The 21,742-nt window shown below is 47.8% G+C and overlaps 1 protein-coding gene across 1 annotated transcript in view; it reads left to right on the forward strand.

Moving 5' to 3' along the window:
- LOC120035124 (sorbin and SH3 domain-containing protein 2-like) overlaps positions 1–21,742 on the forward strand; it is a 35,915-nt gene that overhangs the window by 6,903 nt on the left and 7,270 nt on the right. Inside the window, exons 7-15 of the mRNA XM_038981918.1 lie at positions 1,340–1,393; positions 1,682–1,892; positions 2,151–2,265; positions 12,221–12,273; positions 13,496–13,653; positions 19,590–19,672; positions 20,198–20,244; positions 21,038–21,152; positions 21,572–21,700. Of these exons, the coding sequence (XP_038837846.1) occupies positions 1,340–1,393; positions 1,682–1,892; positions 2,151–2,265; positions 12,221–12,273; positions 13,496–13,653; positions 19,590–19,672; positions 20,198–20,244; positions 21,038–21,152; positions 21,572–21,700 (965 nt within the window). The remainder of the gene's footprint in view (positions 1–1,339; positions 1,394–1,681; positions 1,893–2,150; positions 2,266–12,220; positions 12,274–13,495; positions 13,654–19,589; positions 19,673–20,197; positions 20,245–21,037; positions 21,153–21,571; positions 21,701–21,742) is intronic.

Consider the following 21,742-nt stretch of genomic DNA (forward strand, 5'->3'; position numbering starts at 1 on the left):
CACACAAGCCTAAGATCACCATGCGCAATGCCAAGCATCGGCCGGATTGGTGTAAAGCTCGCCGCCATTGGACTCTGGAGCAGTGGAAACACGTTCTGTGGAGTGATGAATCACGCTTTACCATCTGGCAGTCCGACGGACGAATCTTGGTTTGGCGGATGCCAGGATAAAGCTACCTGCCCCAATGCATAGTGCCAACTGTAAAGTTTGGTGGGGGAGGAATAACGGTCTGGGGCTGTTTCTTCATGGTTCGGGCTAGGCCCCTTAGTTCCAGTGAAGGGAAATCTTAACGCTACAGCATATAATGACATTCTAGACGGTTCTCTACTTCCAACTTTGTGGCAAGGCCCTTTCCTGTTTCAGCATGACAATGCCCTCCTGCACAAATCGAGGTCCATACAGAAATGGTTTGTTGAGATCGTTGTGGAAGAAGTTGACTGGCCTTGAGCTCTACTCCATCGAACATTGTTGGGATTAATTGGAACGCGGACTGGGAGCCAGGCCTAGTCGCCCAACATCGGTGCCCGACTTCACTAATGCTCTTGTGGCTGAATGGAAGCAAGTCCCCACAGCAATGTTTCAGCATCTAGTGGAAAGCCTTCCCAGAAGAGTGGAGGCAGTTATAGCAGCTCCATATTAATGCCCATGATTTTGGAATGAGATGTTCGACGAGCAGGTGTCCACATACTTTTGGTCATGTAGTGTGTGTGTGGATGGACATGCATGTATTGTGTTTGTGTGTGTGGGTTTCTCTCTGTGTGTCCTTGTTGAGCCAGAACACTACAGCTCCACAGAGCCAGAACTCATTAGAGAGAGAGAGTGTGGAAGGGGAGAGACCGAGATGAATACAACGAGAGCAATAGAAAGAGGAAGGAGAGAGAGAGAGGGATTGAGTGGGAGAAGCGGTGTCTAATCGAACCTACAGATGCACTGCCGCGATCTCTGCTCCGTTGTGTGGGCTTCACCAAATCAAATAGTCAATACAAGGCATATTTGTTCTTAACAATGCACACACACACACACACACACACACACACACACACACACACACACACACACACACACACACAGCTCATTGTAGTTCTCAAAGGATAACTTCAATAGTCAGCCCTTCGTTCTCCTGGGTCCTTATACTTTGATCTTCAGTATTCACCTTGCTGATAAGCTACCTAGGGAGCCTTAGTTTGCCCACTGAGGTTTTCCCTGAGACGGGCAGAATATTTCTGCAGTGATGAAAGTAGGGAATCTGTATGTGTGCGCACAAATGGATGCAGGGAAAAGGGTACTCTCAGCAGGGTGTGTGTGTGTGTTGTTCTGCTCACCTTCCGTGTTTCTACAGATGACGACTATGCCGACACGCGCAACGCCACATGCACTGTCATCGGTGACAGCGGTAAGAATCTCGAAGATCTCTTTTTTGAAGATTCAAACGTATGCTACTGGTTTGTCACGTTGTCCTGTGTTCAAACACCTGACTTGCAAGAATACTTTGCGACCCCCCCCCCTTCTCTCTCTTTCTATTTTCCCCTCCCCATCCTTTCTCTCTCTCCTTCCTCGGTCTCTCTCTCCTGCATCCTTTCGCTCTCGCTCTCGCTCTCTCATTCTCTTCTTCCTCCCCCTTTTTCTCTCTATTTTCCCTCCCCGTCCTTTCTCTGTTGTCTCTCTCCCCTTCCCCCCCTAGACACATATGGTCAGTCCTCCAACCCCACCATGGCGTACCCTCCCCCCAGGACACAAACGTACCGGCCCCTGGCCAAGAGCCCGTCGGACAGCGGAAGCCCCGGGACCTTTAGGGAGCCCTCCCCCGTGCCTCCGCCACCCCCGCCCAAGCCCTCCCTCCTCCAGCTGAGGTCCAGAGACAGCGACCGGGAGCGAGACTCGCCCGACACCATGTAAGACACACCGCAGTCTGGTTTTTCTTTCGCTTGGTCCTAGACCAATGGCTAGTTAGTCTGCATCTTAGGCTTAGACTTAGGCTAGTCTGCAATGTAGGCCTAGACATGGGCCTTGGACCTTACCTATTCCCTTGAGACCCTCACCTTAGGGGTTACCTTAGACCTAGAGCCTATACCTAGGCTAGTGGTGTGCCTTTGACATCTTAAACTAGGTCCAAGATCACACTGATGTCTTTATTTATTTATTTTGACCAGGAATCAGTGGGGTCCTCCCGATAGGAAAGTGGACACTAGAAAGTACCGCGCTGAACCCCGGAGTATCTTTGAGTACGAGCCCGGGAAATCATCCGTTCTGGAGCAGGAGAGGCCGGTGAGTGTCCAAAAGCACGTCTGTCACTTCTTTTTTATTAGCTTACATCAGGGTGTCAAACTCAATTCCTGGAGGGCCATGTGTTTGCTGGTTTTTTGTTATTCCCATTCAATTGGTGTCCAATTAGCCTGCCGGAAATTAATTAATTAATCCGACAACCAGGTGAGGGGAGTTCCTAACTAATCAATGGTCTTAACTAATCAATCAAGTACAAGGGAGGAGCGAAAACCCGCTGACGCTCGGCCCTCCAGGAATTGAGTTTGACACCCCTGGCCTACATTGTCATTATCCAAGCCATTTAATAAAACTCCATTACCCATAATCACCCTCTACAGCATCCTTGGTTCCTAATAAGTGAGTGATCTCCAACTCTCGGTCTTGGAGAGCTAAATGGATGTGTAGGATTTTGTTCCTGCCCAGCATGAATACACCCGATTCCAGATATTAAGGTCCAGAGTGTATCAGAGATGTGTTTAGAGCTGGGTTGGAACAAAACCCTCTACACACAAAGAGCGTAGCGCTCTGTAGACAGAGCGTCTACAGGGACAGAGTCGGAGACCCCTGACCTACGCTCTAGGAAGAAGCCTTTAGAGGTACTGTACCTGAACCATTAGAGGGATAAACACATTTCTATTACGTGTTCTGAAGTGGTCTAACTTACTGCTAATTTGGGCGGATATGCTTGTTAAGGTTGAGTAGGAAAGCAATTATATAAGTGTTATTTTTAAGCTCGAGGGGGGATGCATCCTCAAAAGAGGTATTTTTAGAAAGGTAGTGGCCTTTGAATATGAATGATATAGATGCTCTTTTAGGGAACTTTTTCAAATTTTGTTACAGCCTTATTTTAAAATGGTTTAAATGACCTTTTTCCCTCATCAATCTACACAAAATACCCCATAATGACAAAGCGAAAACAAGTTTGAAACTCGAAATTGAGCCTGGGTGCATCCTGTTTCGATTGATCATCCTTGAGATGTTTCTACAACTTGATTGGAGTCCACCTGTGGTAAATTCAAATGACTGGACTTGATTTGGAAAGGTACACACCTGTCTATATGAGGTCTCACAGTTGACAGTGCATGTCAGAGCAAAAACCAAGCCATGAGGTTGAAGGAATTGTCCGTAGAGCTCCGAGACAGGATTGTGTCGAGGCACAGATCTGGGAAAGAGTACCAAAACATTTCTGCAGCATTGAATGTCCCCAAGAACACAGTGGCCTCCATCATTCTGAGATAGAATACGTTTGGAACCACCAAGACTCTTCCTAAAGCTTCCAAACTAAGCAATCGGAGGTGAAGGGCCTTGGTCAGGGAGGTGACCAAGAACCCGATGGTAACTCTGACTGAGCTCCAGAGTTCCTCTGTGGAGATGGGAGAACCTTCCAGAAGAACAACCATCTCTGGGCACTCCACCAATCAGGCCTTTATGGTAGAGTGGCCAGACGGAGGCAGCTCCTCAGTAAAAGGCACATGACAGCCCGCTTGGAGTTTGCCAAAAGGCACCTAAAGGAATCTCAGACCATGAGAAACAACATTCTCTGGTTTGATGAAACCAAGATTAAACTCTTTGGCCTGAATGCCAAGCGTCACGTCTGGAGGAAACCTGGCACCATCCCTATGGTGAAGCATGGTGATGGCAGCATCATGCTGTCGGGGTGTTTTTCAGTGGCAGGGACTGGGATACTAGGATTGAGGGAAAGATGAACGCAGCAAAGTACAGAGAGATCCTTGATGAAAACCTGCTCCAGAGCGCTGAGGACCTCAGACTGGGGTGAAGGTTCATCTTCCAACAGGACAGCGACCCTAAGCACACAGCCAAGACAATGCAGGCGTGGCTTCGGGACAAGTCTCTGAATGTCCTTGAGTGGTCCAGCCAGAGCCCGGACTTGAACCCGATCGAACGTTTCTGGAGAGACCTGAAAATAGCTGTGCAGCAACACTCCCCATCCAACCTGACAGAGCTTGAGAGGATCTGCAGAGGAGAATGGGAGAAACTCCCCAATACAGGTGTGCCAAGCTTGTAGCGTCATACCCAAGAAGACTCGATGCTGTAAAAGGTGCTTCAACAAAGTTCTGAGTAAAGAGTCTGAATAGTTTTGTAAATGTCAAATTTCCATGTATTTATTTTTATTATAAATTTGCCAAAAGTATTGCTTTGTCATTATGGGGTATTGTGTGTAGATTGATTAGGAAAAAAACGAACAATTTAATTAATTATGGAATAAGGCTGTAACGTAACAAAATGTGGGAAAAGTCAAGGGGTCTGAATGCTTTCTGAAGGCGCACTGTAGGCCTAGAAGCAAGCTTATATTTATATTTTCATAAAGTGTACCCATTTTCATTTATTCAACAGACAGTGTTCACTCCTTTTTAAATGGTTTCCGTTTCACGCAATCACCTTCCTGATGCGGTCAAACTAAAGCGGAGCCCAAATAAAGCAATTGTGGCTAGGCTAGGAGCAAGGGGAAATAATGTCGAGATGCTTTTTACAGTGGAGATCAAGTTAATGGATTGGCTGGCTGGGCTGATGGTACAGTGGATGCCCAGGGATTTCTCAGATGGAAATGAAAACAAGATGCCTTTTTTGGCGTCAAAGGCTTACCTGTGCCGAACTGTTTATTTAGTATGCCTTAGAACGCATCTCAACCAATCACAATGCTTGTTTTGACCAACCCGTTGTAGAATATATTTTTTATATAATTTACTTTCTCTAGGGTTTCCTCATAAAGCATTTCAGTGACCTTTAAAAAAAAAATGAAATGGATCACAAAGGCAAAGGGTTGGAATCTTCTTTTCACTCCCTGTCTGTCTGTCACCCATTGTATTGGTGAGGCTGGGGCTATTTGCTACATGAAATTGAGGGCAAGAGGTGAAGTGAGGGATAGTTGTGTATTGTATGAGCTGTATTGGACTGGCCAACCCTCCTCCTGGAGATCCTGTCGCTATGCAGGGTTATGCTCCAACCCTGTTGTAAACCCTCCTGATTCGGTTTGGAGCGACGTCTTGCAGGAGGGTAGCTCTCCAGGAGGAGGGTCGGCCACCCACGTGCTAGTCTGTCTGCTCTATGGACTTGAGGGTGATCGGTTAGGAGAAAGAGGTAAAGGAGGAGGGGGATGAAAGGGGGAACTCTTCTGAAGTTAAGGATGTTGTTTAGCTTAAAGCAGTCAAAAACGTGTTTAGTTTCTGCAATCATAAACATGATTTTCCTGTGTTTTATATATATTTCCACACTGAGGTTGGAATAAAACTGTGAAATTGTAGAAATTATGATAATGCCCTTTTAGTGTAAGAGCTGTTTGAAAAGGCTGCCTGAAATTTCTGCCTGTTTTGGTGGGATGGAGTTTTGGCCTGCCTGGTGACATCACCAGGTGGTAAATTAGTTAATAGACCAATAAGAAAGAGAGTTCCAAACCTCTGCCAATAACAGTTTGTTTTCAGTTTTCCCCTTCCCACTCAGACCACTCCCAGACAGCTAGCTAATTTCTTGCTTGAGAAATGTATTTGAGCTAAGAAGCTATTTTTTGTTTCTTTTTGAACATTTTAATTGAAAACGATCACAGTATGGTACTTAATTATTACCCAGAAATGATTTGATATTGAGATAAAAATGGTTGTATTGTCCCTTTAATGTCTTTAGACAGGTTCTCCAGAACTACATTGCTTCCTGCCGGGCACCCAATTCCCTATAGCAGTGTTATTCAAAGTCTGGGTCATCTGCCCTATAGTGTAGGGAACAGGGAGCCATTTGGCACACACACTAATGTGGGAATTAATCCAAGTAGAGCGCAGGGAGAGGAGAGGAGCAGGCGTGGGGGAATATCACTGAGTCAGGGAAGTCTGGGTGAACTATAGGCTCCCTTATGCATCCCAACTATGCTGTCTCTTTCCCTGCTTCTCTCTAAGAAAGCCACAATAAACCATGTTTCTAGCCTTCGTCACATCACCTTCGTGTGTGTTTCTGGTCGTGGTGCGGGTCTCTCCGCTGCTGATGAGAAACTAGTTCACACACATCCACACCTCTGTCTGGATATGGCCTTCCACAAAGAAGGCTGTTATTAAGATCTCGTGGTCCACTTCTTGGATTGTGGAGTCTGATCACTGCCAGTGAGCGCAAAGACTGGAAGTCTGTGGGTAGCTACTAGCATGCTAGCAGATACTGTATCCATAGACTTCCAGGCATTGTGTTAACGCTCGTTAACATTGACTCGCAAAACTACCTCCAACTTCCATCGTACTGGACACAGAGACATAAAAATGTGTCTGACTCGTTGCCAAAATCCCAAAGTATCCCTTTAAATAGCTCCTAGACGTGGGTCACCCAGCGAGGGCTGGGGCTCAGCTGAGCCAGCTGGTAAAAGGCACCAGTGTTCTGGCCTTGTGGCATGAAGTAGCCAGAGGGGGGCGGCTGGTTGACCTCTGTAGCCGTCTGGTGCTCTACTTTCTTCTGGGCACGGCCCACATTGAGCCGCCTCCCGTTCAGCTCCTTCCTATTCATTTTATGGACCGCCTAAGGAGGTCAGATATACTCCAATTAGACATCAGTGAGACTACACTCCACTCCACAGTGCAATTCACCTCTTCCTGAGCTAAAGTAGCTGTTTTGCAAGTCCAATACAAAAAGCACTTCCAAGATCTCCAATAAAAGTGGGCAGCCTTTTCCCCCAGCAGCTCATAAACTACACTTCCCAGTAGACACTGGGGGTGGTAAATGTCACAGCCAGCCTGCAGTGTGCTGGGCACTGCAGTGAATCACCCCTCTGCTCCAAGGTAAACCTCCATTGAAAGTGACTGAGGAATAAGCCCCAGGACTGGTGTGTAGGAGTCGTTCTAGCTGTAGTCCTTCAGGAGAGGAGGTGGGAGAGCGAGAGTTTCTGTATGTTCAGTTAAGGTGAGTTTTGCTGCAGGTATAAAAGTGAACTTTAATATTAAGCACAGAGTACAGTGTATTGGGCAGAGTACATGGTGAAGGTTTAAATGAGACTTAGAAAGAATCCAGCCAAATAATGTATTAACAGTTAAACCAACGTTACTTTTTTAGCTCACTTACTCAGGGCCACGCTCAGCAGGATGAAGTTGTGTGCAACGTTTAATTCAATGGATATGCTGCTGTTCCCGAACAATCAGTTGAACGTTGTGATTGTCCTTTCCCAGGGGGCGATTTTGTATGATGTGTGCTGCACAAGTTCAGAATGGTCATAACCATGTTGATCAGGTCACACGCCGCCACACCGACCAAACGAGAGCAAACGAACCTCGAAGACAGTTGAAGAACGGCGCACGCAACGTATTGCGCTCAACTGGGGGCGCGGCGCGTTCAACAGAACGTAGCGTTTTGGAATGTTCAGATAGAAGTATGCTTTGTAGAACAAACGTGACTCTCTGACATGTAGAATAAGGAATCACGTTGGCTCTATTCATTGGGATTTCTATCTGAAACGTTTGATCACATTCGGCCACTGAACGTGGCCCAGGTGTGCTGAAATGAACCAGAGTTGTAAAAGGCTTTATGACAAGAAGATATTGCCCTCTGCTGGAATAGTTTAAACATTACAACACTTTTTTCTGCTCTGGTTTCGTGCTTTATAGTGAGTGACTGGTGAAGAGAGCATGTGTGCTGTCACACACTAAAGGCAGCAAAGACACTTTTCATACAGGACTGTTCAGCTTCTTAGCCTCAGGACACTTTATGAGCCAATGTTATGTCTTTCAACGCTCAATTTAATTGACCATTCTCCTTCAACCCATTCAACTTTTTATCCCTTTTTCCATTATTTGAATGAGAAATATGAAAAGTAACCGAGTGAAATGAATTGCACATCAATACTTTCTATTTGACAAGCGTCATAGTTCGCCCCCCCCCCCAAAAAATTTGGGGGTGCAATGGTGTGTGCCCTGGTTAGCAACACTGTTTTTGTCTCTTTACCCTGGTGTTAAACTCTCCATCTGGACCCACCCTTCTTTACCCATCAACCCCTGCAGCTTTGCGCTGCACACCCTATCCTAACCACGAGATCCATATTTCTCTCTGTGCTTTCTGTTCCTCCTCTCTCTCCCTCCCTCTTTCTCTGTCACCCTCTGCTCTCTCCAGACCTATAAGCTAAACCCAGATGACATAGATTTAGAGAACGAGCCTTGGTATAAGTTCTTTTCCGAGCTGGAGTTCGGCCGTCCGGTAAGTGAGGGTCCGTAACTCCCACCTCGGCACCCCACGCCTTAGGTATACCCCTCTCTCCCCCACTCCCCTCTACCCGTTTAGTCTTAACCCCACTGTAGCTGGGTGGGAATAATGTAGTCCAGGAGTCGTCCAACTCTCGGACTGGAGAGCTAGTTGGGTATGCATGCTTTTGTTCCAGCCCAGCAGTAACACACCTGATTCACATGAAAGGCTGTTTGTTTTATTTCGCAACGTAGCACTAGAGCATAATCGGTCTTCAGTCTGGACAGAGACTGGCCCGAATCAGGTGTGTTAGTGCTGAGTTGGAACAAAGGCCTGCGCGCCAGTAGATCTCCAGGAGCGGAGTCTGGGTGTCCTTCCTGTTGTAGTTGCATCGGTATGCTGTTGGGTGCTGGGTGCTGTGGTGGTCGCCTGTTGTGTGTAGCTCCTTGTGGCTGGTCTGCTTGTGTCTCTGCGTCTTGGTCAGTTGGTTTTGCGTAGTGTGGCTGTCTCGTTATCAGCTGGCCCTGCGACACGTTGAAAGCTCGAAACCACTGCAAAACAAAACGGAAGTCCCAAATTCATATGGATTGGTCTTTTTTTTTTATCACAAAATCCTCCTACAAAGGGGGACCTCTTTTTTTTGTATAATTTCCTATTTTTCAGAAACAAAATGCAGGTTCTTTTGCAGTGTGTGCTTACCGTTGTTGATAAGCTAGTGGAGCAGCTGGTAGAACTGAGCAGAACAGAGATCAATCGAAATGACATGCTAAAATCGACAAATGAATCGGCAGCATCTGGTCAGAGCATCGTTCTGCACCGTTCTTCATGCTCCTCTTGTTTGTTGCAGCTTGTGTGGTTTCTTTCTGTTTGCTAGTTTAGAGATTTTGGTTCCTACCCTTTCTCCCAAAGTGTCAACTCGTTCACTCCTCCTAAACTTGAGGCGACCTAAGGGTTTAAAGGTAGTGGATTGGTTTAAACTTGGGCTGGATTGAGTTCCCGTGTTCCACCATGTTCCTTGCACCAGTCCCATTCCTTTGGAAATCCATGAGAGGAAGTGTACAAGTGTACACTTTTGGGGAGAACGGCGAGAAACACGTATGTTCTAAGTTGGTCTGTTGTTAGGTCGAGGAAACTGACTTTATTCGGAATGTTCAGCTAGAAATATGCAGTCTAGAAAAGACACGACTCTGATGTCACGCAGAATAAGGAGCGATCAGATTTCTATACCACATTTCTAGCTGTAATATTATTTATGTTGCACTCGGACCACACCACTGAATAAACCCTGGAGAACATAGAAAAGGCTCCTTAATGCGCATGGCTGGAGGTTAGTTTTGAGAGGGATGGTTCCACAAACGTCATGTTTTAGCTAGTCTGTCTTCACAACCGAATCACTGCACTGTAGTGCATATATGCCCTTTCACTCTGCTTTCTGCCTCTTGCTCTCACAATCTGCATGTGTGTGTTGCTTTATGGTTATGGGTTTGTAGATGTGCCTAGCAGTAGTGAGTGTGTGTTGGAGCTCACATAATGTACTAGATGTGTTCAAATTGGCTTAATCATAACTGCAATGTGTGTTTGTGTGCATAATATGCATTTGCGTGTGTGTGTGTGTGTGTGTGTGTGTGTGTGTGTGTGTGTGTGTGCAGCGTGTCTGAAACTCGTCAGTCTTCAGTTCCTCTGTGCTCTAACGGATGTCACTTTCCTCTCTCCGCCTCGTTTTCTCTCCCCCCATGACGCCACTGCCTCTCCTCCACCACTCCATCTTCACCTCCTCCTCTTCCTCCTCACCGCTGCTTGGGGCTCAAGCCTCCTAAAAAACGTCTGGATTATAATCCAGACATCTGCCCTGGCCGACTCACCGAGGTAAACATTGGCATTCATCAGCATTGTGGGAATGGGAGGGAGTTGAATAGTCTGGTTCTAGATAATTCTGTGCTGTTTTGCCAACTCCTTGTCACGCCAAACTCGTTAGGCATGACTAAGGCTGCAAAATCCTAGTAACTTTCCCAATATTCCCAGTTTTACAGAAACCCTGGATGGAAGATTCCTGGAATATCGAGGGAAGAAGCAGGAAATCCGGGAATCCTCTAACCAGGGTTTCTGGAAAACGAGGGAATTTGGGGAAAGAGACTGTAATTTTGCAACCCTAGGCACGGCAATTCCATAAGGAGTTGGCAAGAGATAAGCAGAGTTTAACGCAAACCTTGCTAATCAACTGTAGTCTTAAATGGCTTTACTACTGATCACCTACATGTTGTGTGATTTGGATGAAAGCTACCATGCTTACTGTGACTCTACATTTTATTAGGCCACCTTACGTCGACACAGGCACAACATGGACCTCCATTGTAATTACACTGTCCCTATGTCACTAGAGGACTGATGGGGGCAGTTGTCACCATGTATAGTACACCATAGCAGGACATTTTCATCTTTCAGCATCCATATCAGTCATAGTCATCTCTTTATTGCGTCTTCAACTGCCTGTATTTACAATGGCCGCTCTGCTAGTGACTCATTTCAGTGTGTTATTACTAGGTACAAACCGGCTGGTTCGAGTCCTGAATGGTGATTGGCAGTTCTAATTACATTTGTAACCAGTTTATAATAGCAGGGGTTTGTGTTATATGGCCAATATACCACGGCTATGGGCTCTGTCCAGACACTCCACGTTGTGTCTTGCCTAAGAACAGCCCCTAGCCGTGGTATATTGGCCATATAGCACAACTCCTCGGGCCTTATGTCTTCATTATAAACTGGGTGGTTTGAGCCCTGAATGCTGATTGGCTGACAACCGTGGTATATCAGACTGTATACCACGGATATGACAAAACATGTATTTTTACTGCTTTAATTACATTGGTAACCAGTTAATAATAGCAATAAGGCACCTTGGGGGTTTGAGGTATATGGCCAATATACCACGGCTAAGGGTCTTGTCCAGGCACTCCGCGATGTGTTGTGCCCAAGAACAGCACTTAGCCGTGGTATATTGGCCATATACCACACCCCCTCGTGCCTTATTGCTTAAATATAACAGCATAAACAGTACTGCACTTATGTATTTACAGTATACTCGTGAAAAACTTACTCTAATCATGATTGATCTGTTGACAGCGTATTATTGATGTGAATCTCAAGACTGTATAAATTGTAAAGGTTGCTGTCAACCCATGTATATCATGTCACATGTAAAGCTCATATTTGAATAGGTCAGCTTTGGGATTCAATATGTATCTGCTGATCTAGGGTCAGTTTTCCTGTTGGAATCAAAACGAATAAGATGATATGGACAGAGAGGACCTGATCCTAGATCAGCACAGGGCTCAGGTCTGTAGCATAGGGTAGAAACTGCTGCGTTTTATACTTTGTTACCACATGGAGCTAATCCAATGATCCAAAGAGTCCATTTCGGGTCTTCCAGGGTCGCGTCTTAATCTCAAAGCGTGAAAGAGCTCCTCTCTCGCTCTCCCCTTTAGTGCTTCACTTCACTCGTGTCCTTTCTCCCTCCTGAAAGAACCCCTCAAACAGACCAAGGTCAGAGTTCAACAGAATCAGCGGTCACTGCTCTCAGCTCCACCGGTAGGCCCATCCGAGCTTCCATACACACGCCATGTGGAACCTACCTCCGTCATGCCGTCAGCCGGGGGAGCGTTTTGAGCGTGGCGCCGCGGCGGTAGTGGCGGCGTGCGAGCTGAGCATTGTGTGTACCACCGCCACCACCTCCTCCACCAGTCTTTGTTCGTGCAGCTCTCACTCTTCCTCTCCCTCCCTTTTGTTGTCTGCCCTCTTTCAGACGGCGCTGTACTTCACTCCGACTGCTGACCGGGTTCCAGAGAGGCCGGCGAGGTGAGTCTTCAATTCCCTCTCTCTCTCTCTCTCTCTCTCTCTCTCTCTCATTCTCTCTCTCTCTCTTATTCTCTGCATCGCTCTCTCCCCCTCCTCCCTCTCTCTCTCATTCTCTCTCTCTCTCTTATTCTCTGCATCGCTCTCTCCCCCTCCTCCCTCTCGCTCTAGCGGCACGGCGTCCCAAACTCTCTCTCTCTCTCTCTCATATTATCACCTTCACAAGGACACTCAGTGTTTTGTAGCTCTGTTGATTGAACATACGTCGGGGTGGGTTTGTGTCAATGTGTGTGTGTGACGGCTGACTCTCCACACACAGACACACACACACACACACACACACACACACACACACACACACACACACTCCCCAACCCTGCATACATTATCCACTCAGCCTATTGATTCTGTCCTTCAACCCTGTCCCCCTCTGCCTCCCATTCCCTTTCACCGATGCTAGGCTTAATCAGTTCGATTTGCTCCGAGATGGTTGAAAAGAGGATGTTATTCATGGAAGACTGACTGGGATTGTAATTCGGTGTTGTTGAAAGAACTAGTAGCCTGTTTAACCCACACTAGAAGTCTTGATCTGAAGGCTTTTAAAAAAATGTATTGACAGGGCAGTTGAGAGTTAGATTGGGAGAGGTTTACAGCCAGTCGGCCGAACCCGGACTCGACTCTCTCGTCGCCAGGGGGCATGTGTAGTCCGGGTCGGCGCAGGTCTAGGGCGTTTTTAAGGAGCAATAGCAGTCGTGCTCCATCATCCTAATGTGAATAGAATCGACGGCGATGCCGTTTACATGAATTAGTCAAGTTCAACAACTTAGCTTTGTTCTTTTAAAGGTCTATTTTCCCGCTTTCTTTTGTTCCTTGCTAAGGGTCTCTTTGTTGAACCACAAAAGGGCGATGAATGCTATTATACCAGAGGGAATTATAACCCAGGATATTATATGAACTGGGTCAAAGGAACAATCTGTAATATTTCCTTGAATTGAAATAGTAATTGAAGTGTGAGAGTAGTTGGCAAACATGTCCCATCGTATCTTGTTTTGTCCCAAACAAAGTGGTGGGGCCGTCGTTGGGCTGAAACACAGGCCCCGTTCGAATTATTTGGGAACTTACTTCCTGCCTTGAAGTAATAACAGATTTAGAAATAATGGCTGAACAGGTGACAGACTGTGAAATGTGGCTTTAAAACCGTGTGTTCTATCACTTTGTGTTCCAGTGCTGCCAGTGACTACAGGAAGAGGAGGAAGTCGGAGCCGTCGGGTGACCAGGGCAAGAACCAGGTCTCCCCAAAACAACTGGACCCTTACAGAGGCAGCAGCACACTGAGGAAACCAGCCACACGCTCCTCCCCCTCCTCCCCCTCCAGAGCCAAAGGTACACACACACAGAGATATATATATATATATATATATATATGAGAGACCATACATACTGGTACATACATGAGAGACCATACATACTGGTACATACATTCACAAACACTGGACCCCTACAAAGGCAGCACACTGAGGAAACCTGCCCTCCACTCCTCCCCTTCCAGAGCCAAAGGTGTGTACACACACACACACACACACACACACACACACACACACACACACACACACACACACACACACACACACACACACAATGCAAACAGAGAGACGTATGTGCACACACACTCACACATAAATAGGCATATACACACATGCACACACTGGACCCCTATAGAGCCTGCACCCTGAGGAAACCGGCCATGAATGAGAAACGCATAAAGGATATACACACACACACACACTCAATATAATCAACCTCCCTCTCTTCCGATGTATAAGCACTCTCAAACACACACACACACACACACACACACACACACACACACACACACACACACACACACACACACCCAATACAATCAACCTCCCTCTCTTCCGATGTATAATCACTCTCAAACACACACACACACACACTCAATACAATCAACCTCCCTCTCTTCCGATGTATAAGCACTCTCAAACACATACACACACACACACTCAATACAATCAACCTCCCTCTCTTCCGATGTATAAGCACTCTCAAACACATACACACACACACACACACACACACACACTCAATACAATCAACCTCCCTCTCTTCCGATGTATAAGCACTCTCAAACACACGCACACACGCACACACACACACACTCAATACAATCAACCTCCCTCTCTTCTGATGTATAAGCACTCTCAAACACACACACACAAACACACACACACACACACACACACACACACACACACACACACTCAATACAATCAACCTCCCTCTCTTCCGATGTATAAGCACTCTCAAACACACACACACAAACACACACACACACACACACACACACACACACACACTCAATACAATCAACCTCCCTCTCTTCCGATGTATAAGCACTCTCAAACACACACACAAACACACACACACACACACTCAATACAATCAACCTCCCTCTCTTCCGATGTATAAGCACTCTCAAACACACGCACACACGCACTTAATACAATCAACCTCCCTCTCTTCTGATGTATAAGCATTCTCAAACGCACACACACACACAAAAACACACAAACTCAATCTTAACAACCTCTCCCTTGCAGATGTACAAGCATTCACACACGCTTGCGCACACACACACACACATTCTCTGTGCTCACTCACTCTATGCCCGACAGCAATCAGACCGTACACAAGCCCACTGAGAGACAAATCTCCTCTTCTCACGCTATGCTGAGGGCCTCTTCCAGGTCAAGGAGCATCCAGCCCAGTCTAAATAGCCTTGTGTTGCCACTGTAAACAAACAACCATGTTCCACGAGCTAATGGGAACGTTCTAACTCAGTGTTTCTCAGTCCAATTCAGGGGGTGCACATTTTTGTCCTAGCCCAGCGCTAACATTCCGCTGTTTAATTGCTGTATTGTAATTACTTCGCCACCATGGCCTATTTATTGCCTTACCTCTCTTATCCTACCTCGTTTTCACATGCTGTTTATAGATCTATTGTATTATTGACTGTATGTTTGTTTATTCCATGTGTAACTCTGTGTTGTTGTATGTGTCAACTGCTTTGCTTTATCTTGGCCAGGTCGCAATTGCAAATGAGAACTTGTTCTCAACTAGCCTACCTGGTTAAATAAAGGTGAAATTAAAAAATGTAACATTAAACATAGCCAATGGAAGAAATCTGCTAGGATTACAGGCTAACGCTAACACATGTCCCAAACAAATCGACAAGTCAACATATAACCACGCCGTTGTTTAGTCGAATCAGGTGTGTGAATACGGAGCTGGAGCAAAAATGTGAACCCCCACCCCCCGTCGGGATACCCCCCCAGGAATGGATTGGGAAATAAAGCCTGTTGTGTGGCATCTAATTCCGTTCATTATGTTCACAGGTTTTGTCTCATAGTGTGGCGGCAACAGAAAAGATTACTGTTGCATGTACACTGACAAAACATTAAGAACACCTTGCTAATATTGAGTTGCAGCCCCCTTTTGTCCTCAGAAAAGCCTCCGTTCGTCGGGGGAATGGACTTTACAAGGTGTCGAAAGCGTTCCACAGGGATGCTGGCCCGTGTTGACTCCAATGGTTCCCACAGTTGTCAAGTTGTCTGCATGTCCTCTGGGTGGTGGACCATTCTTGACACACACGGGAAACTGTTGAATGTGAAAAACCCAGCAGCGTTGCAGTGTCTTGCCCATTCACCCTCTGCATGGCACACATACACAATCCATGTCTCAAGGCTTGAAAATCCTTCTTTAACCTGTTTCCTCCCCTTCATCTACACTGATTGAAGTGGATTTAACAAGTGACGTCAATAAGGGTTCATAGCTTTCACCTGGATTCACCTGGATCAGTTATAGAAAGAGCAGGTGTTCTTAATGTTTTGTGTACAGTATATCGTGAAAAGGATGTGAGATGTGTATTGTAAATCCCCCCGTCTCTCTCTCCACCATTGTGCTCTGTGATTGGCACAATGGAACTGATGTTCAAGTGCTCTGTTTTAGCCTCTCTCTCATTCTCACCCTCTCCACCATTGCATGATGAAGGCTACAGTATGTTCAAGTGCTCTGTTATAGCGTCTATTTCTCCCTCTCTATTTCTTTCTCTATTCCTCTCGCTCTCTTCGCGGTTAATATCCTCTCCTCTTTTCCCCTCTACCACGCTGCTCTGGTTTATGGGATCGTCTGAAAGGTGGGGACGCGTGCGACATGACCTGCTCCCCCCGTTTGAGCTCTTCCCCGGGCCCGTACCTCCGCTCCCCTCTCTCCCCCGTGCCCTCCAACCTCGCCCACCGTCGCCACGGCGACGATGCCAACCCGGGGGCCGCCTCCGCGCCCCTCAAGCGCATCGCCTGCTTCAAGAATGGCTGGCAGACGCGGCGGCAGGACGCCGAGACATGGAGCAGCGCCGAAGACGCGCCGCCCTCGCCCGCAAAGCTGAGGTCGCGTAGCTGTGACAACCTGCTCAACGACGGGCACCCGGGCGGCACCGGCGGGCACAAGGCTACCCGTTCGGAGAGCGCCGGGTCACTGGTATTCGACAACCCATTGGGGCAAACCGCATCGTCCTCTACCCGCTCCTTGCCTCGCCCGCACCGGCGACGTGCCCACGACGCGCCAGGCTTCCTGAAGCTCTACCGCAAGATGCACCACATCGACCGCGCCCAGCTGCTGCCCTCTGATGTCATCCGCTCGGTCCGTGCCCGCATCCTGGAGCTGGAGCGCCAGCCGCACCTCTTCCCCCGAAAACTCTCCCCCTGGGGGCCGTCGTGGGGCCTGGAGGTCCCTCGCGATACGGTGCCAACGCGCATCTCCACATACGAGCAACTCATCCAGAAGTCCAAGTCCATGCCCGACTTGGGAGATAGCGAGGTCCCGTCTGGTACAACCACGCCCGGCGGGTCATTGTCCCGCGCCAGTAGTAGTGGGGGAGGAGGCGGCGGGGGCAGGGAGACACCCGGATACCCCAAACGCCGTTTCTCCATTGAGTCTCTGCTAGAAGAGGACATTAACAACGGGAATGGGAACGGGACGTCCCATCACGCTCACCAGGGGGCAAGGAGCCCGCCCGAGGGTCAGCCCCGCCTCGCCCTGGACCCCCACGATTTCCCCGACCCCCTCGTTTATCGACGGGCCGCTGTCCCGGGGGCTGAGTACTCTGAGTCTGAGCAAGATGCAGCCGCCTCAGACCTCAGTGACTTTGTCCAAGTCGAAGGATCCTCCTTCTGCAGCGAGAGTGACTTCGACCACTGCTCGCTCACCTCGTCAGTCGAGAGCTTCTACGGCCCCTCCTCCCACCACCACCTTCGCCACCACCACAGCCACCACAACCCCAGTCATCAGTCTCTCGGTCAGGGTCAGGGCTACCAGCACCGTCACCTCATCAGCTCGTGTAAAGGACGCTGCCCGGCCTCCAACACCCGCTTCACCACCATGCTGCGCCACGAGCGGGAGCGGGCCCGCCAGGATCTCCGGCAGAAACCCCCCCAGACACAGCAAACCAGACACGGGGGAAGGGGAGGGGACCACCATGCTCTACCCCCCTCGTCCCAAGCAGCCCAAACCCAGCAGGGGATGTCCAAGCTGGCCTTCCTCGTCAGTCCCGTGCCTTTCCGGAGGAAAAAGGGTGATTCTCCACCCACTTCGAGAAGAAGTAGTGGAGGTCGAAGTACCAGGCCCAAGTCTAAAGAAGCCGTCTATGAAGCTTTGGATGCGGCCTTGAGGGATATCTACGAACACATCCAAGCGGAGCGAGGCCGGAGCGGCGCTAGGCTACCAGACGATGGCATCCTTCGGAGGCTACTGGCTGAGATCCTCCCGGATGTGCCCGAGAGGAGCTCCTCGTTACGGGGGCAGAGGGGGAGCCGCAAGGGGGGTCCCTCGAACGCCTCGTACCCCGACGGGAGTCCGAACGTGTACGGCTCGTCGCCGCGGCTACAGTCGCCGCTAAGTGCCTGTTACAGTCGTCATACCGACGCCTCCAATAATGACAACTATGGAGAGGAGCCAGGCAACGGCAATGCAGGTGGAGAATACACACACACATACATACACACACAGTACACACACACAGTACACACACCAGCCCTCAGTCCCTCTCCCTCCTCAACTCCCCCAGTACTGCCTGCCTGCGACCACCTCCCTCCTACCAGTCACTGTGCTCCAGCAATGGGCCAATGAACAGAGCTGAGGTTAAAGAAGCCCTGTTCCTATTGGCTCATCCTCAAGACACCCAGGGACCGCATGCTTCCTCTTCATTCCCTTATGGTTAAATGATTTTGTTGTTGACTGTATTTGGTTCCCTATTATTTAGAGATGTATCGGTCCATCCATGGCTAGGTTTGGTTGTGTTATTGTTGGCGTATATCTCTTTTTGCTGTATTGTTTCCCTCCCCTTTGTTACGTGCCTTGTTACGTTGAACCACTTGTATTTATGATTTTGTTATGGATGGTTTATCAATTGGATTGAAATATTTTTGAAATGTACAGTGAGCTCAAAGTATTGGGACAGTGGCACCATTTTTGCTGTTTGTCAGACCATGAGACATCCCGATATGGACGATTTATCAATTGGATAATTATATTTTTGGAATGTCCAGTGATTTCTAAGTATTGGGACAGTGACAAATTAACAAAATTGTCACTGTCCCAATACTTCTGGAGCTCCCTGTATGTGCCTGCTGGTATAAATGACTTATCCTTCTGTTCTATTCTATTCAAATGTACTGTTCCGGTTTTGTCACGTGCATGCTTTTCCTTTCAATCATACTGTGCTACACTATCCAAACCATGTGTTTACCCCGAAATGGAAATAAAATGCATTTTAATTCATTCATTATTTGATTTAGTCATTTCCTGCCCGACACTCATTTCCTGGATGACGTCACTACCCTGAATGATACCATTACGTATACCAACGTGGTTTACTCGGGGAGGCCGCAACGCTACAGAACGCTAAGACACAGAATATATTGAATAGAACGGACATTCCTCTTTTAATCGTGGAGAATAGATACTTGTGTCAGCTCTATAGTGTTGCATGTCCACCTGCGCATTTCACCCTTCTGAATCCTCCCATGGGAAATGTGACGAATAGAGCCAACATGATATTCTGCATAAAAGACCATCATGTCAGTTTCTGCACAATACATTTCTATCTGAGCATGCTGTAACGGTTTCGCCCTTCTGAACGTGCCTCCTGGCGTCGCTGTGCATGTGTCGTCCCATCGCCATGGTAACACTGTTTTGTTGACCCTGACGATAACCCCTGACCCCTGTGCTGTTCCCCCTCACAGAGCAGGATGCCTCCAGGGGGTACAACACAACCACCAGCGACGGGGGAGGGGGGCAGACCAGACGAGCCACCCCGGACAGAGAGGTAGCCAAACCAGAACTTTGATTTTCCAGACTAACTTTGAGGCCCCAATAGCCGAGTGATGAATGAGACTTGGAAGTATAGCATCGCGAGACTAGCTAAACCAGTACATCCCAGTGTTTCCCATGGATTATTTATTTTCCTGGCTGGGCACATTAAATCTGCAACATTTTCAATTGAAGCCACATTCTTTTAGGTGGGGTCCAAAGAGCTACACACCCCGTCTATTCAATTCTAGGGGAAACACTGGTACTCCTATTTAGAAGATGTATTGTATTTTTAACATGTTATTACACTACTGGCCCAAAGGAGTGGTTTTCACCTCTACCTAGTTGTTGATTGATTCAATAAGAATTGTTTCACTGTCCTGATAAGCTTTACATGTCAACATAATTGTATCATATCTGGTAACACAAGACTGCTCTCTCCCCTTTCTCTATGTACCTCCCTCCCTCTCTCTCATCTCCATCTTCATAGGTCTCCCATAAGCAGATGACCCAACTCATTCTCTTCTCTCTCCTCCATCAGAAACAGCCTGCCAGAGCTATATATGACTTTAAGGCACAGACTGCTAAGTGAGTAGAGCGGCTGAACGCAATGAGGAGATACAGGGACCTTGGCGTGTGCTGCACTGGTTTGGACGCATGTAGGCTGGGCACGCGCGGCGCTTGAAACAGACAGTCCGCTTTTCTTTGAGGGGGCCAGTTATGGGCAATAACCTCATAATCGTTATCTCCAGCCCATTCCAGTGTCTACAAGTGAATTTTTTATTTATTTTTAATCAAAAAGATAAATTGGTTTTCTAGGACTCTACCTCATATTTTTTTACTACGTAACGTAGAAAATTGCTTTGTTCACATACTGTACTATAGACACTGGTATGGTGCAGTGGGTAATTCATTTTAGGTTAAAAAGCAGTGACTTGCTTACCTTCACATCCGCCTGCTTAATCATATCCCGACCTTGAAAGGCATGCATGGACGAGTGTTGCTGCCATTGCTCTTCATACTAAAATGGTGCTTGGCTAGTCTCTTAGACATCCAGCTTGCCTCCCACAATGTTCCGGCTTAATACGCCTAGAGTTTGGGCTCGAGACTAGTTCCTGGCTGGTTAACAATGTCACATTGACGATTCCATATGACTCAATGCGTGTACCCTTATAACACAGTGCTGCCGTCACCTGGGTTTTGGGCTTAATTCCTGCGTGGGCCACATATAATCAATACATGTCATTGGTAGCCCAGTCCTGGACTGAAAAGCAATTTCAATAGAGATCCTTTTGGTTCAGGACTATGCTTCATCTGGGAAACCGGCCCATAGAGACAGGTGTTTGGGGGTTTAAGAAGCATCTTGTGACCGTTGTTTCAGAGAGCTGACGTTCAAGAAGGGCGACGCGGTCAACATCATCAGACAGATCGACAGCAACTGGTACGAGGGAGAGCACCGCGGACGACTGGGCATCTTCCCCATCTCCTACATAGAGGTAGAGCACATTGAGTGTGTGTGGGGTGAAAGGGAAGTGGGATACCTAGTCAACTGAATGCATTCAACCCGAAATGTCTTCCGCATTTAACCCTACCCCTCTGAATCAGCTGAGTTGTTGTTGTTGGGGGGTTAACAGCCTTGCTCAAGGCAGATTTTTCCACCTTGCCGTCTCTGGGGATTTGAACCAGTGACCTTTCGGTTACTGGCCCAACTCTAACAGCTGGGCTACCTGTCGCCCACCTGTGTGTGTGTGTGTGTGTTTCAGATGATAATGATTGTGTTGTGTGTGTGTGTGTGTGTGTGTTATCACCCAGTTTGCAGTTTAATTGATTACTTCTCTGACCTATGCTTTCCCCGCGCTTTCTCCAAACACACACACACACACACACACACACACACACACACACACACACACAGAAGATGGCGTTGCCAGAGAAGCAGCAGCCGATCAGGCCTCCTCCACCAGCACACGTCAGAGAGATCGGGGAGGGGGTGGCCCGGTACAACTTCAACGCTGACACTAACGTGGAGCTGTCCCTCCGCAAGGTGAGGAGTGTGTGTGTGTGCGTGTTGGTGCATGATTCAATG

The sequence above is a fragment of the Salvelinus namaycush genome, chromosome 42, assembly GCF_016432855.1.
Source record: "Salvelinus namaycush isolate Seneca chromosome 42, SaNama_1.0, whole genome shotgun sequence".
NCBI lineage: Eukaryota > Metazoa > Chordata > Actinopteri > Salmoniformes > Salmonidae > Salvelinus > Salvelinus namaycush.